We start from the raw sequence: 16510 nt of genomic DNA, 5'->3' as shown, positions 1-16510 counted from the left end.
TTTATTTAGCTCACAGATTTTCTCAATGTAGCTTAAGGTGAGTTACATTCAGGTACTATAGGTATTTCCCTGTTACTGAAGGGCTTAAAATCTAAGACAGTAGCTTTAAAACAGCTGTGCAGGCGTACATGAACTCGCATAGGCTGGCTCAGGCCCATGGATGTGGCCATTTTATAACATGCATGCGTATATGCGCACATCGTATAAAATCGGCTGGACGCGTGTAGATGTGAACCCTATTTTATATGTTTGCACATGTGCCGCTTCTACCGCATAAGCGGGGGGGATTTTAATATACACGTCCGCCAACACAAATACCAGTTAAATCAATTCTTTCCCACTTTGCCCAGTTACAGGATAAGACTTCCTAACCCCCCCCCCCCCCAAATAACCACTCTTTTACCCTATCTGCCCCAACTATTAAAATCCCACTGACTAGCCTAGTTTATTTTGTTTTATAACTTACACGCCATCTATACGCAGAAGTAAAGTATGCGGTAGGGGACCCCGGCACGTGCTTGTGCACGTAAATACTTACATGCTGGTTTCCATTTAAATTCCCGGAACACCCATGCCCCGCCCAGACCATGCCCCGCTCCTTTTTGGGAAATTTTCTTTTGTGCACATACCGGGAGATACGCGTGTCCATGGACGCTTCTTAAAATAGGTGCGCTGATAAGGGTCTGATTTACTAAGGCTTTTCTTCCATTCTGGATATATGGAGAAAATGTTTAGTAAATGAGGCCCTCCATTTGTAGCTGAGGCACAATGAGGGTGAAATGACTTGCCCAAGGTCACAAGGAGTGGCAGTGGGATTTGAACCCTGATTTCCCTTGTTGTCAACCCACTGCTCCGATGTGGTTAGTCTCTGGTACAGTGTCATTTATGGATTGCAATTTATGGTCAGAATTTTATAATCTGGATTAAAATAGTTTTAAAAACAACATCCTAATATGACTGGGGACTCAGTTCTTGGCCTGGCTGATTTTTGGACCACTAAATTCCACACAGGGGGAAGATACTGCAATTTAAATAGTGTCCATATACTCTTCAGAGTCAGAAAAGTGCCTGCCACATGGATCACTGAAAATGTGCATATTCCACAGCTGGCTTCAGTTGAGCAAGAAATTTACAAAGGGATTCGCAGTTACACAAAGCTTATGCGATAAACTGTTACAGAAATTTGGATATGTACAATAGGTTGCCATTATAGGCATAAAAATACTCTGTTTGGGACCACCTCTTGGATTTTCTAGACTTAGAAGATGCAAGCAGGCATACAATTTACTTCTGGTACAAGTTATTACATAAGCAAAAGACCACACTGAGCCTTGAAAATTTAGTAGAGTGTTGGAATAGAGAGTTGGGGACTAAACTGACCGGCATATTATGCTGGATGCTTCACAAGAGCTCAGACCTTTAATGTTAACCTTAAGGAAAACCAATTTAAATTTCTACAAAAATTCTAATTCTCTTCCATGATTGCTAATAGGTCGGGAATTACAGATTTGGGACAATTTTAGCAAATGTGGGGAGGTGGAAGGGACTCTGGGTCATCAGTTTTGGAAATGTCCAACTCTCCACAGATTCTGGAATGCTGTCAGAGGATACCTTTATAGGATGACAGTAGTATTATATTCCCGTTAGAGGTAAATATATTTTTATGGGATGATGTGAGAGGTGTCACATTTTGTAATAAATATGTTAAGTGGTGGTGCAGACTGATGATATTGTTAGCAAAGAAATGTTTCTTGCAGAAATGGTTATCTGCGGATCCACCAACCTTGGCACAATTGAAAAATGTTGTGCATCAAACGTGTATATCAGATACATGTATTGAAAAAATTGGGTCGTTAGGAAAAAGCGGGATGTTGTGGAGAGGTGGGAAATATATTTGAATTCTTTGTCCCCTTATGCAACAGGTTTGATTATAAATGACTTGCCAACATGATTGTCCCATATAATGAAACATCAACCTGGTGGTGGAACTGGCATTATTTATTTATTTAAAGTTTTTTTTATACCGATTTTCCTGCATAAAATGCGTATCAAACCGGTTTACAATGAAACAGAATGAGCAGGAAGTAAAATTCCTTAGTCTAATACATTTAAACGTCAATAATGAAATAATTTTAAACAAAGCAAAAAGCTAAATAACATTAATAAAAGTTAAATTATTAACATAAACATAAATATAATTATATTAGAAGGAGCACAAAGGTTAGCATGAAGGGAAGCACAAAGGGGAAAACCCCTTTGTCACGCCCGGCACGCAACGCCTGGTGTAATCGCGACGTTAATCGGGTCACCGCTGGCTGGTCGTCATGACATCGGGGGGGGGGGGGGGGGGCAAGTCTTCACATCACTGATTTTCTCTTTTAACATCTCAGTTCATTTTTACTATTTTTTGTGTCTTTTTCTCACAAGATGTAGTTTTCTTTAAGTGCCCGATGGTAGTGGGCTGCCCCTCTGTAACAGCGCCTGGTATTAGTGCTAATACAGTGATGTTCAGGATAAGGGGGGGGGGGGGGGGGGGAAGGGGGTTCATGGATTGTTAAATCTGTATTTCTTAGCATAGTGATTCACTTGATGGTATGAAGAAACCCTCTCCATCAGGTCTAAATTGTATTTGTTGTTTATGCTAAGATTTGAAATGCAATAAAAAGTTTTGAACATAAAAATTATCTAAAAACTTAAAGATATTTAAATGTGGCACTTGCACGATATAAAAAGGATGACCATCTAGATTGTCAAATCTTAAATAATAAATAAACCATCTTTGTTTTTCTTTTTTTGCAGAAAGAGTGAAATGAGGTAATCTGTACAGACAGATGAGTTTATAATAGTACCAGCAAAATTCCAAGGGTTTTATTTTCTGCCATAGGTACAGGACATGGGCAGTCTTTTTGGAATAAGGGATCTTGGTCTTACTTCAAGGAAAACTGTTATCTGGGATACACTAAAACATTTGTGTCATGGTTTGTAATGGCAATATAACTATTTATTTATTTATTTTAAAAAAACATTACTAACACTTCTCCACAGTTCACTATGCAATCAAACAAATATTTTCCATTTTCCTAAAGGGTATTTTTGTGTAGCATTTTTTTACGTACTTCATACAGAGAAACATTTATGGGTAATGGAAAATGTACCTTTTTCTGCTGGATAGAGTTTCTTCATTTTCCATGCGAGCGACCTTTAACACTTTCTTGTCGATAAGAAGGTTTTCAGGGTAATAAGCAGATCGAGATTGCCTTTGCTTAGAGTGGTTACATAATTTATTAATCTAGAAAAAAAAATAAAAGGAGGAATTATATGTTGCAGTTACTGATGTGGTACTTGTAATAAATTATAAAATGAATGAACTTTCCCTGCCCTTTCTAGTGCTTTCTCTACATTGTGGAAATTTTTAAAGGAAAACAATCTCTGTTGTTAAATTGTATTTTCAAGTTCCATAATATTGAATTCTTCCTTATATGTTTTTACAGTTTTAAACCTATCTAGGTTTAATGGAACATCTTTGAAAATATGGCTTCTCTGCCAATCATATCCCACCCTGCCAAGAGTTTTAGCGCCCATCATTAAGGCCATACCTTTTCAAATACTTTGAAAAGGTATGGCCTTAATACTTTCTAGTGGACAACACAGATAAAACCGTGGAAAGCAGCTGATCAGTAAGAAACTCTATAAATTGTGAATTTCGTAGATGTTATAGATCCTGCGATATTAGTTCTCTATTTTGGATTCAGACAGGAAGCCTGTGGAGGCGCCACAGGGAGAAAAGAAGCAGGATTAGGAACAGCTATGGCGGATAGTAAACAGGTAATGATATTTCAGAGTTCCTGTGGCCTGTGCTGCTTGCTTGCTTGCTTGTTAGCTCTACACCTCCTCAGATTTTGTTGTTCTAGTAGACTAAGGCTTGACTCACTTGCTGAGGTAATGTAACCCCCCCTTTCTGTGGAGGCCATCTTCAGAGACTACAGAGAGGGTGAATGACACTGCTGCAGCCCCAGAATGGGGTTAGTCCACTAAGATATGCCAAATGGGAACCAGAAATCTTCTGTGAGGCCCAAGAGGAGACTGGTCACAAACTCAATGTCCACACCTTTTAGCTTGACTCCAAAGACCACAAAAACAAAATGTAGAAAGCTGTAATCCTCCAAAAGATGTCTCAATATCAAAAATAGAGGAGAAAAATAATTAAACTGAAGAATTATAGTCTTTCTGCTCCAAATTCCCTCACTCCAGTTATCTTTATTAAAATTTCTTAATCGCCCAAGAAAATACTAAGAGATATACATGAGAAAACATACTCCTTTTCTCTCAACATCTTTAGTAGATGTTCATGGCCCCATGGGGGTCCATCCCAACTCCTAACTCCCCTTTCTCCTTCTCCTCCTCTGGATGGCTGTAAATCATCTCTCCTCTGGATACTGATGATCCTCAGGTTCCTTCTGACTGAAGTAACCTCTTCCTTGAATGTTCAGCAATGTAAAAGTTGAATAGATAGGACGGGTGGAATAAAATTCCTATGTCTAAAAGTAACTGAAAATATCCATGGAGGTTCAAAGGCTTGAAACAAACAGAAAACCAGGGCACAGCCCTGATCACGCTGCCCCTAGGAAAGGAAAACAGAAAATCCACAACTTAAGATGGTGGTCTAGCTGTTTTGGTTTTCTGAAATTTATACAGGTAGCGTGCTAGTGTTAAGAGCCAGCCACCTGATATTCAACTCCCCCTTATGGGCTGCTGCCATGGCAATGGCTCTCTGCCATAAATATATGAGCCTGGCTGTAATCAGCAATGAATTTTCAGTTTCATTTTGGAGGAGGCAGGACAATTTGTTTAAGTTCCTATTTCTTTCTCCTTTACCTTATTTCAATTGAGCAAGATTGTTATTTCTCTTTTTCCCTATTCTATGGATTTCCAGTACTGGTCCTATTTTTGTTTTGTCCTTCTGAGGTCCTTCAGCTGGGGAATTCAGAACCACAACCACATAACTGCTGAGGAGCCTGGAACATGCTCTCATGTAGAAGGAGTACTCCTGGGGGAATGCTGCACAAAAAAATTAAAAATTTCACACACAAAAACTTAAAACTCTGCAAAATTCTGCATACTTTATATTGGTCAAAATAACATAATATGCATGACAGTCTTTAAGTAATTAATTTAAAATGTAATACAGAAAAAAGTTATTACTTAAAGATACAGAATTTTAAATATTGTGAGCAGAATTCCCCTATAAGTTCACTGTAAGAGTGTCCCTTCCATTCTCCCTCCGTACTCCCCTGGCCACTTTGTCCTCTAAGGCCCCAACTCCTCTACCTGCCAGTATCTCTCCCCTCTCCCTCTAGGCTCAACCTCTTCCACTATCTCCACTCCCAGAGTTTGACCCCTCTCAGTACTTCCCCTCACACAGGCTCCCTCTGTTTGACTCTCTCTCTCTCTCATGCACTGGCTTCCTCTCTCTAGTTCACATACACACCACCTCATACAAGCTCCCTCTCTCTCTCTCTCGCACACACAATACAGTGTCCCTCTCTCTTGCACACACACATCTCCTCATACAGGGTCTCTCTCTCTCTCTCTCTCGCACATACACATCCCCTTATACAGGGTCCCTCTCTCTCTTGCATACACATCCACACAGACTCCCTTTCTCTCTAACACATACACTCTCACACAGGATACCTATATCTCTCTCGCACACACCCCTTCATAAAGGCTCTCTCTCCCACATACACAATCCCTTCACACAGGCTCCCTCTCTCACAAACAAGCACCCTCACCATACACACAATCCCGTTTTCGCACACACACCAGTTCCCAATCTCTCACACATATACCCAATCCTTCACATTCTCCTCACTAAAAGGTTGATTTTAAAACCTGCGTGGACATCATCTTTGTGCGGTAAATGGTGCGTACACATGGATGCGCCAATTTACTAAAATTGGATGCCTACGTGCACATGCACAACTGATTTTGTATCAGTGTGCATGTGGGTGCCCCACTCGTGCGAGCAGGGGGAGATTTTTTCAAATATGTGTGGCGATACAATCTGGCTTTTTCCCAGTTCCTTACCCCCTACCTAACCTTGCTCCCTATTCCCCTCTCCACCCCAACCCCTCAAATCTACCCTAGCTATTGCTTTTTTTTGTTTTATAACTTACTTCCTCCTCTGAGTAGAAGTTGCACATGCCAGCTGGCTACCTGCTGGCACACGAGTCCCCAGAACAGCATAAAATGGCACTGTCCTGGCCGACCCCGCCCTGGCCAGACCCTGCCCCTTTTGTGAACCCCGGCTCTTTCGTGCATAACGGGAGATATGCGTGTGGCCGGGCCGTTTAAAAAATATGCTTGGCACATGCTCGGCCCAGCCTCACGCATATCTACTTATCTTTATGTGCATGGGGTTTTGAAAATTCACCCAATAGACTCCCTCTCTCTGGCACCCACATTCACGCACCCTCACATGTGCTCTCTCTCACCCTTCTAGGCTTGCAGTCTTACAGACACACACCCCTCTGCACACACTCATTCTCAACAGGGACTGCTCTATCTTTTCCGGGGCCTTCATCTTTGCCACAAGCGGGACGTACTCCACTCGGGGCACACTGGGGCCTTCATCTTTGCCACAAGCAGGATGAGCTCCGCTTATGGCATGCCGGAGACTTTATCTTCACCGCAAGTGGGTCGAGCTCTGCTTGCAGCATACCGGGGGTCTTCATCTTCACCGCAAACCGGACGAGCTCTGCTCACTGAATATTGGGGCCTCCTCCATCTTCACCAAATTCTGCACAGAAAATGGCAATTCCATGCGGGGGGGAGGGGAATTCTGCACAAATTCTGCACAGTAGTGCAGAATTCCCGCAGGACTAAAGGAGTGAGAATTAAAGGAGAAGAGTAGCACTTCTGATGTGTTAACCACTTGAAATATCACTGAGATATTTTGGAAGAGAAATTGCAAGGTGCTACTCAAGTATCAAAGGTAGGAGAGAGGAGTAAGAAGAGGTAGAACGGGTTATTCATCAGATGCATAAATTGAAAGCACCTGGTCCGGATGGGTTTAGCTCGGAGTTCTATAAATGTCTAGTGAGTCCCACCACCAAACTACTCCCTAAGGTTTTCAATACTTTAATTCATCAGGGGATATTTCCTGTGGAAGGGAACCAGGCCTATGTAACTATTCTCCCTAAACCTGGGAAAGACCCTTTACTTCCAGCCTCCTATCGCCCCATATCATTGTTGAACGTAGATAATAAAATATTGGTTAAAGTCCTTGCTGATCACCTTGGGAATGTGCTGCCATCCTTAATTAAACCAGGCCAGGTGGGGGTTTGTTAAAAAGCACTATGCACTGAGGAATATTCGGCAAGTAACCATTGCAATGGCACTCTGCAAACGGATTGAAGATCCCTTTCTAGTGGTAAGCCTAGTTGCAGAGAAGGCATTCGATAGGATGGAGTAGGGTTACATTTTCCATGTGCTATCCCTAATGGGATTTGGTAGGTTTTTTTTACCACGCTATTGAACTTTTGTACACTACTCCAGAAGCTCACATTTGAATCAATGGGGGGGCTCACTGATTCATTTTCTGTAGGGAGGGGAACTAGGCAAGGATGCCCATTATCTCCCCTATGTTTTCTTTTGACCCTAGAACCACTTTTGTTGGTGATTCAAGAAATTTCTGTCATTAGGTGAATACAATTTCAATGGGAAGGGCAGAAAGAAAATTTTAAATATGCGGCATTCGCGGACGATGTGTTACTTTTTCTCACATCTCGTCGATCCTTGCCTGCACTCTTAGATCTATTTCGAGTATATGAAGTGCTTTCTGGTCTGCGAATTAATTGGGATAAATCCGAAGCACTAGCCTTCCCTGAGACCCTTCGAGAGCACTGGGGAGGGCCATTCCCCATGAGGTGGGCACATGGTTCTATTAAATATTTGGGAATTAACCTTTCCACAGACCTACACTCTTAATGTCAATCCATTATTACAGATAACTTAGGATAAATTAAGGATGTGGCGGGATCTCCCATTATCGGTTGGGGGGGGGCGGATCAACCTGTTTAAAATGGTGATCTTGCCGAAATGGCTATATGTCTTTCAGAATGTTCCCTTAATACTAAAGTCAGAAGATGTCTCTCGTATAGACCAACTGATACGTCACTTTATATGGAAGGGTATGAAAGCTAGAACGCTGGTTATGGGGTGGTATGGGGATACCAGATCTGGCTTATTATGGCATGGCAGCCAATCTCCGATTGATAAGAGGATGGTTCTTGGGGAGGTCATCAGTTGTGAATATGACAGCTGAGAACACCTTAATAAACCCCTTAGCTCTAAGTTATGTTCTCATGTGTTCTAGGGCGGCTCTCACATCCCAGGTGGCTTTACATCCGTTAATACTGCCTCTTCAAAAGGCATGGATTTTTTTAGTGAAATGTCTGGGAATTCACAGAATATGTTCTTATCTCTTATCTCTCAAAGGGAACTTGGATTTCTCCCCAGGTTCTACATCTGCCTGTTTTAAGATATGGTGGGGAAAAGGAATTTCATATTTAGGACATGTTCTGGATAATACTGGCTCAATTCTTTCTTTTGATTTTCTACAAGAGCATTATGGGTTACTACAGAGCCATGCACTTGGATATTTGCAAATTCGTCATTATAAACAATCTTTGGGTTCTTCCACACAACACTTGGCAGCATTTCAAGCATTAGATGCTGTATTTCAATTTGATCACATGCAAAGCCCGACTCTTTCGGTCTATTACAGACGGTTGACCAAAGAGATTCTCCCGACCACATATCAGGTGTCAGTTGAGCGTTGGAATCGTGATGGGATTTTTTTGTTGACGACTACCACATTCTTATTCAGTATCCGGAGTGTAATCCCCATCGCGAGCAATATGTATTTTAGGGAAATGCACTTGAAATTTTTGCGAACTTATGTGTCACCTCACATAACCATTCAGGTGGGATTGGCTTCCACTGATAAATGCCAGCGCTGTCAGGTGTCAGTGGGCACTATGTCTCATGTATTTTGGGAATGTCCAATCATTCAGAGTTACTGGCGGGCGATTCTTGGTTACCTAGAAACTCTGGTGGGGGTCCAACTCCCGATGACTCCATATTTATGGTTGTTTCATTGTGTGACACGTCATTTAGAAAAAGATCTAGGTCTGCGGATCTTACTCCAAAAAGCTGGTCTGGTGGGGGAAAAGGCTATCCTTTTACATTGGAGAGACACTGAGCAGCCTTCATTTTGGACATGGCGAATTCACTTTCATTGACTGATGCAACTGGAGAAAGTGCTATCTGGAAGTTCCACTAAACAATGCAGATCCTTTTTACAGACTTGGGAACTTTATATACAATCACTACCACATAGAGCTCGAAGTTTGATACTTAATGATTAAGGTCATTTTTTACTGGGTCAGTTAGTATGTTGCATGGTAATACTTACTGACAAGCAGAGGGTAATAGATCAATGGGATTTGGATCTAACGGGGGGATGAGGGGTGGGGGGAGGGATCAGGGGGGTGAAAAGGAGTTAGAGATTATAGGGAGATGGGCACTACCCCTTCTATTCTATATTGGGTTAACTTGGGGAGTTCAGAGGTGCACAGAAACACTACACCTAGGACTCTCTATGACAGGGATCCCTTGGCATTGAAGGGGACGGCTGCAGTAAGGGGAGTTGAGGGGGAAGGTACCCACCCTAATGAAAATAAGTGATCATTTGTTTGAGCTTTTGGTTGACCTGCTTTAATGGTTGAAGTTTGTTGACAATATTCATATGCTTGTTCTCTATGTGCATTTTAATTCTGTATCACTTAATAAAGATATTCAACATAAAGGTAGGAGAGAAGAGTAAAGGAGAACAATGGAACCCATCTGATGATAACCACGTGAAGTATCACAAAGATATTTTTGGAAGAGAAGTTGCAAGGTGTCCTCCAAGTACCAAGAGTTAGGTTTGGAGAAACTGCAGACGTCTATTTAAAACATCTAAAGTAAGGTATTAGAAAATTGGGAACTGAGTTAAGATAGTGAACCCAAGCAGATCACCCTAACGCTGAAGGGAATCTTACAAACTGCCCCTTGTGATTGGGAAAGGATATGGATGGAAAATTACTTGAAAAGAATCAGTCACAGATTTGTACAGAAAACCTTTATCTGATGTGAAAAGTTGTTTGCCAATCAGCCTTGTCAATGAAGTTCACTTTATACTTGAATCTACCTCAATAAAGTTATGTTGGAACCACAGACTGACCTCCAGCATGATTTTTGCTAATTTAGTAAGTGATTGTGACACAACACCCATGGTCTTAGAGACTAATTCCCTCTTTATCCTCAACCTCCACAGGTAATCCTGGAACAGAATGGGCATGTAAAAGATAAGAGATTGAGAGGGCTTTCTACATTCCAGGATTGAACGATAGGCCCATGGAATCCCAGAGAGGGATATCAGCCTGGGGGTTACATATATAAAAAGCATTTTGATATTCCTAAACCAAACCCTCATAAAGGCCTTAATTGTTTAAAAAAAAAAAATCCTGAAATATATAAACAACTTAGTATCCGGATATAATTTTCTCAGGGCATTTTTTCCTCATGACCACAAAGGTGATATTTGTAGAGATTGGGTACTATTCAGATCTCTCCATGCCTTGTCATTATTTTTTTAATATGTTTTGTGTTGCGGGAGTGCTAGGGAGTGATCCCAATTCCAGAGAGATTGGTGTACTCTTGCACCACAGCGCGACTGCAGAGGAGCTCCGAGCAAGCGCCAAGGCAGGCGAAATGTGTCCAAGCACGGGTGGACAGGCTGAAGACCAGGAGCTCTGACCTCTGCCGAGCCTGAACGCGCCAGAAGAGACCCAACAATGCAATCTGGTCTCTGGAGTAGCCCTCCAGCCACTCGATAGCACTTTTGGATCTGCCGCCTGGAAATGGCAGATGCAACAGGATGGACAGAGGTCGAGGATGGACGATGGTACTGGAACTTGGAATAAGACATAGGAACTTGAAAACTTGGATGAGACGAGGATACTTGGAACTCGGACGAGACGAGGATACTTGGAACTTGGACGAGACGAGGATACTTGGAAGGCACTGCCCCTCAGGGTGGCCTACACAGCCCACCATGGGCTGGTCATGGACCACCCTGTGCGGACCACGCAGAGAGTGGGACAAGTGCAGGACTGAGGAACAGGATCCTGGCAGCGCTCGAAGAAGGATCCAGCCGGAAGAGGACTCCAGTGACCAGAAATGGACTCTGGATCAGATACAGAGGCGAGGTCCAGTGAGCTTGGACCCGGAGCTAGGAATTAGCAGATCAGGAACTACCGAACACAGGAACTGGAACAAACAAGGGCATCTGTAAACAGGAACATCTGGACATCTGAAGACAGGAACATTTGGACATCTGAAGTTGAAGAGACAGAATCTGACAAGAGACCAGGAACCACAGACGAAGACAGGGAATTCCCATGAAGAACAGGGCGCCCTGAAGAAGCGAGGAAGGATCACGGAGGTGTCCTGGATCGAAGAGCTGGAACGAAGAATCCAGGAGCTGACTAGCTCCTTGTGAAGGCGAAGACAGACTGAAGGAAGGCCCTTTTTATAGGGCTGAAGGGGAGATGCCTCAGGAACGTCATCAGGAGGAGCCAAGGAGGACTGCCTACCGTGGGCCCTTTAACAGAGCAGGAGAGGTGCAGCTGCGCACCTAGGGGCAGGACCATGGAGAGCGGCATCCATGCCGTGAAGGAAGGCCCTGACTTTGGCGGCTCCCTACCACAAAGAAAGAAGATGATGGCGGGGTCCTGCTGCAGGAAGAGGAGCTCTGCAGCGGCCTCTGGGCATCTGGGCCGCAGAAGAGGACCTGGTTGGCGGGGGCCTCCGGGCCACAGAGAAAGGACGGTGGCAGCCTCCAGGCCGCATGAGGAAGAGTGTCGGCAGCCTCCAGGCCGCATGGAAGCATAGCAGCACAGCCCGCCATGCAGGAGGAAGGCATGGGCAGCCTCCTGGTCACAAAGCTGGACGGCGGTGACTCTGAAGACAGACGGCAGCCTCCAGGCTGCAAGGGGAAGAGAAGAGTCAGCGGTGGAAGCGGCGGCCTCTGGGCCCTGCTGCGAGGTGAGAGGCTGCTTGTGGGCTATCTACAAATCTTATCCTGCTAATCAAAAGTAGTTTCAATCTGTCTGGGTGCTTAGTGCTCAGCTTTATGAACATGTTTCATATTTACATAGAAATAATGACAGAAAAGGAGCAAATGGTCCATCCAGTCTGCCCAGCAAGCCCATGATAGCAACTGCCATGTCATACAAGTTACCCCTATACTTAATTTCCCAAATCATTAAAGTCAGGGTCCTAGTTGGTTCCTGTCTGAGTCCAATTCCCTGTCATCTCCTGCCATTTGAAGCAGAGAGCAATGCTGGAGCTACATCACAAGTACAAGGCTTACTGGTTAAGTGAAGTAGCAGCTGCATCAACAAGTTACCCCCATGCTTATTTGTTTTCCCAGACCGTAGAATTCATGTCCTTTTTGGTTGCTGTCCAAAACTAATTCCCCTTTTCCTCTTTTCCCCCTGCAGTTAAAACAGAGAGCAATAGTGAAGGCTTGTTGGTTAAGGGTAGTAATCACCATGCCTGCAAGTTACCCCCATGTGCTCATTTCCTCATTTCCATCCTCTAGCCTTTAGGGATCCATGATGTTTATCCCATGCCTCTTTGAAATCTTTTACCATTTTTGGCTTCACAACCTCCTCTGGAAGGGCATTCCAGGTATCTACCAACCTCTCCGTGAAGAAATATCTCCTGACGTTGGTTCTGAGTCGTTCTCCCTGGAGTTTCTTATTTATTTATTTATTTATTTATTTAAAGATTTTATATACCGACACTCATCAATGATATCACATCGGTTCACAGTGTAACGCAAACAGACGCCTGGGGTGGCACTTTACATCAAACAAATATAACATCGAACAAATATAACATGTTAACAAGAGAGTAATTGAGGGGGGGGAGATATAAAGGGGAGTATAGCGTTAAATTATTATAAACAAGATTTGCAAGTATATACAATATGTACAATAATGGGAGATAACATAAAATATAAAATTTGGGCAGAATATGAAGTGAGAGTGGGGGTGGAGGGAGAGGGGAGTGGGGAGGGAAAGGGGGGAGGGTAGCGCGGTGGAGAGACCCCCTAGTTCTACTGATTTTGTGACCCCCTAGTTCTACTGATTTCTTTCCAACAGAGAAGGTTTGTTGAATGTGCATCAATAAAACCTTTCAGGTATCTGAAAGGTTTTATTTATTTACTTTATAGGTTAGTGGCTTATAAAATTGTCTTTTCCTTGCCTGGCTAGGCTAAATTAAATTACAGAGGTGATAACCTCTGGCCACTTTCTTTTGAACTCTGGAAATGCCCAATGGTAGAAAAGCAAATGTTCCTTTTGAAAGCCAACAAGGGCCATTAACACTAAATTGTGATGTTTATTACCTTCTTGATGTACCTTGGGAAAGTATGTGGTCCTATTGGCAAATCTATCTGACAGCCAACAGAAAAACCAAGTGGATGTTACTGGAAAGGGATCCATTATAATTTACTTTCCAGTAATATTAATTTATATTTGAACTGATGAATGGTATATCTTTACATCAGAGCTTGGGGGTTGATTCCTGCCTGGCATCAATGAGGAGCAAGGGATTGAATACTAATTGGCTTTTTTAATTAAGAAAAAAAAGTGGGTGATTTTGTTTTTGAGGAGAGAGACCCATATGAACATCTGGTGGTTATAGCACTTGTATATGAACCTTGAAATTTCCATATTTTGGTTTTTCTTTTTGTATTGTTTGTTAATAAAATATTGGTTTACATATAGTTTGTTATATCACATTTTTTTGATTTATAATAAAGGAAAAACAGCCCTGGTAACTGAACATTTTCTTGTAGTAATTATCCTGAGAAAAAGTACTTATCCAGGAGTACTGAGACATTTGTTTCCCCATGAATCAGCTACTGCTTCATCAACCATCTGAATTACAGAGAAGTTTGCTTAAAGTATTTGACAATCACATGAAATTAGAATTTATGTTAATATCTGGCCAGAATTTAGAAGGGAATTTTGAAACCCCAATTTTTTAATTTATATGAAGCAAACTGAATTGAAATATAAGGTGGGGTTAGTGGCTTTCTGTTATAATTTACAAGGAAAAATTGGTTCTTACCTGCTAATGTTTATTTATATTCTGCTTTTTGCACTTTAAAGTGGATGACATTCAGGTAGGTATTTCCCTATCCCCAGAGGGCTTACAATCTAAAGGGGTTATTTTCTATCCCTATCGCATGCGAAAAGGGACTAGATAGGGGCGGAGTCGGGGACGGCATCGGGACCGGAAGAGGAGGAGTCGGGGCAGCGTTGGGGCGGACACCGTGGAAACTTCGCTGACGGCGAAAAGGTAAGACCCATTATCGCCACCAGTAGCACCACCTTTTACGGTGCCGCTATTGGGTGTGAAAGCCAGCAGCAATAACACTGTGGTGGTGTGATCGCTGTTGGCTTTCGCAGACCTGTCCCCTGTGATTCACAAAGCCCTGCAATTTTAGAAAATCCAGGCCTAAGTTTGTACCTGAGGCAATGGAGGGTAAAGTGAATTGCCCTATGTCACAAGGAGCAACAGTGGGACTCAAACCCTGGTCTCCTGATTCATAGCCACTGCTCTAATCACTCTTCCATTCCCTTCAGTCCTACACCAGATCAGTCCAAATAAATGCTTTTTCTCCCCTACCAGTAGATGGAGACAGAATAAAAGTTCTATGGTACACTTCGTACTTGTTACTGTGCCACCTGCATTCTCTCAATAAATCTGTAACAAAGCAAATCCAAACTCCCTTACGAACAGGGGTATTTTAACAGATCAGTGAATCCAAAATTATTCTTCATACACCTCCATGGAAAGGATGCAAAATGTCGAACTAATAAACAAGTAGATACTGAATATTGTGCATACAGAAGAGGAATTTGGATTGGTCTTAAAAGATACAAGGTGTTACATAGGCGGCCTCGAAGGCCTTGCATTCTGTTACGTAGGGGGTGTTTTCGTGTGCCCTTGGGCCTTAGCCCAACCCCAGACGAATCCAGGACCGAGGGTTGACGGCGTGTTCCAGCATGGCAGACGGTCTCACCCTGTGCCAGGCCTGCAAGCTCCCAAGGCCAACAACATGTTGTTGGAAGTTGAATGGTCCTCCGACCATTCCAAGCCCTTTTGGACCTGCCACTTGGATCGGTATGGAGCAGCAGGCCTGGCCTGAGGACGAGGGCAGACGGGCCTTGACATGAAGACATGACACCAAGGTTGATGCAACGGCATCACAGACGAAAGTTGAAGACATGACACCAGGGCTAATGCGGACGGCATCAGAGACGAGGGCTGGAACAAGACATGACACCAAGGTAATTGAAGACATGACACCAAGGCTGATGCGAAGACATCACGGACCAGGGTCGATGTAACCGCATCCCTGACCAGGGTCGATGCGACGACATCAGATACATGATGAGGAACTTGACGAAGTCCAGATGAGACGAGAAATTGGGCGGAAGGACATTGGCACTGTCTCTCAGGGCGCCCTACTCAGCCCACCTTCACGGGCGGACCCAATGGGCTGGTCGCGGTCCACCCTGTCCCACTGCGCGCCCTACACAGCCTGAGGAGGCTGGTCACGGACCACTCAGAGAGCGGGACAAGCACAGGGAAGAGTCCAGCCGAGGCAGAACTTCGACGACGGAGCCATAAGTCATCCGGAGCTCTGCAAAGGCTGGGAGGACATGATGGCTCAGGAGCACAGGACACCAGTCCACCTGCAGGCCACTCCACGCTCAGAAAAGACGTCATCCGAGGGAGCCAGGCCTGACAGGACCAGAAGGCTCAGGAGCACTGAAGCGAACACCAAGAAGGGCAGGACACCAAGGAACCTGGGACCTCAGGAAGCAGAAGATCTAGACAAGACACCAGGACACCTGGACGAGGACCTCAGGCACGAAGACTTGACATGACATGAAGATGGCGCCAGCCAGCCAGTGCTCCTACCATGTGACAGGGGCAGGCCAATAGCACAGATACCCTGTCACATGGTAAGGGCAAAGGGCCATCGGCGCCATCTTTATGATTGGCAGCCGACGGCCCGAGAATGGGAGATCGCTCCCGGGACCACCACCAGACCACCAGGTAATTTAAAATTGTTTTGGGGGGATCGGGAGGGTGGGAGAAGCTAAGTGGTCATCTTTAAAGGGTCGGGTGGGGTTTTTTTTTAATCGGGCCATCGGCGCCATTTTTGAGTGGCAGCCAAAATGGCGCCGATGACCCGAGAGCGGGAGATCGGTCCCCGCGCCCCCACTGGACCACCAGGTACTCGTAAAATGTTTTGGGGGGTTCGGGGGGGTGGGGGAAGGTAAGGGATTAGTTGTATAGGGTCGGGGTGGGTTTA

At 43.9% G+C, this 16510-nt stretch overlaps 1 protein-coding gene across 4 annotated transcripts in view; it reads right to left on the bottom strand.

Annotated features, from left to right (window-relative positions):
- Nucleotides 1–16510, bottom strand: part of GPC3 (glypican 3) — an 883509-nt gene that overhangs the window by 347282 nt on the left and 519717 nt on the right. For all 4 annotated transcript variants that reach the window (XM_029606666.1, XM_029606667.1, XM_029606665.1 and 1 more), the window contains one exon: nucleotides 3156–3289. In XM_029606666.1, the coding sequence (XP_029462526.1) occupies nucleotides 3156–3289 (134 nt within the window). The remainder of the gene's footprint in view (nucleotides 1–3155; nucleotides 3290–16510) is intronic.

Source organism: Rhinatrema bivittatum, chromosome 6, assembly GCF_901001135.1.
Source record: "Rhinatrema bivittatum chromosome 6, aRhiBiv1.1, whole genome shotgun sequence".
Taxonomy (NCBI): Eukaryota; Metazoa; Chordata; class Amphibia; order Gymnophiona; family Rhinatrematidae; genus Rhinatrema; species Rhinatrema bivittatum.
The sequence above is the reverse complement of the archived record's forward strand: the minus strand, read 5'-3'. Positions and strand labels throughout refer to the sequence as shown.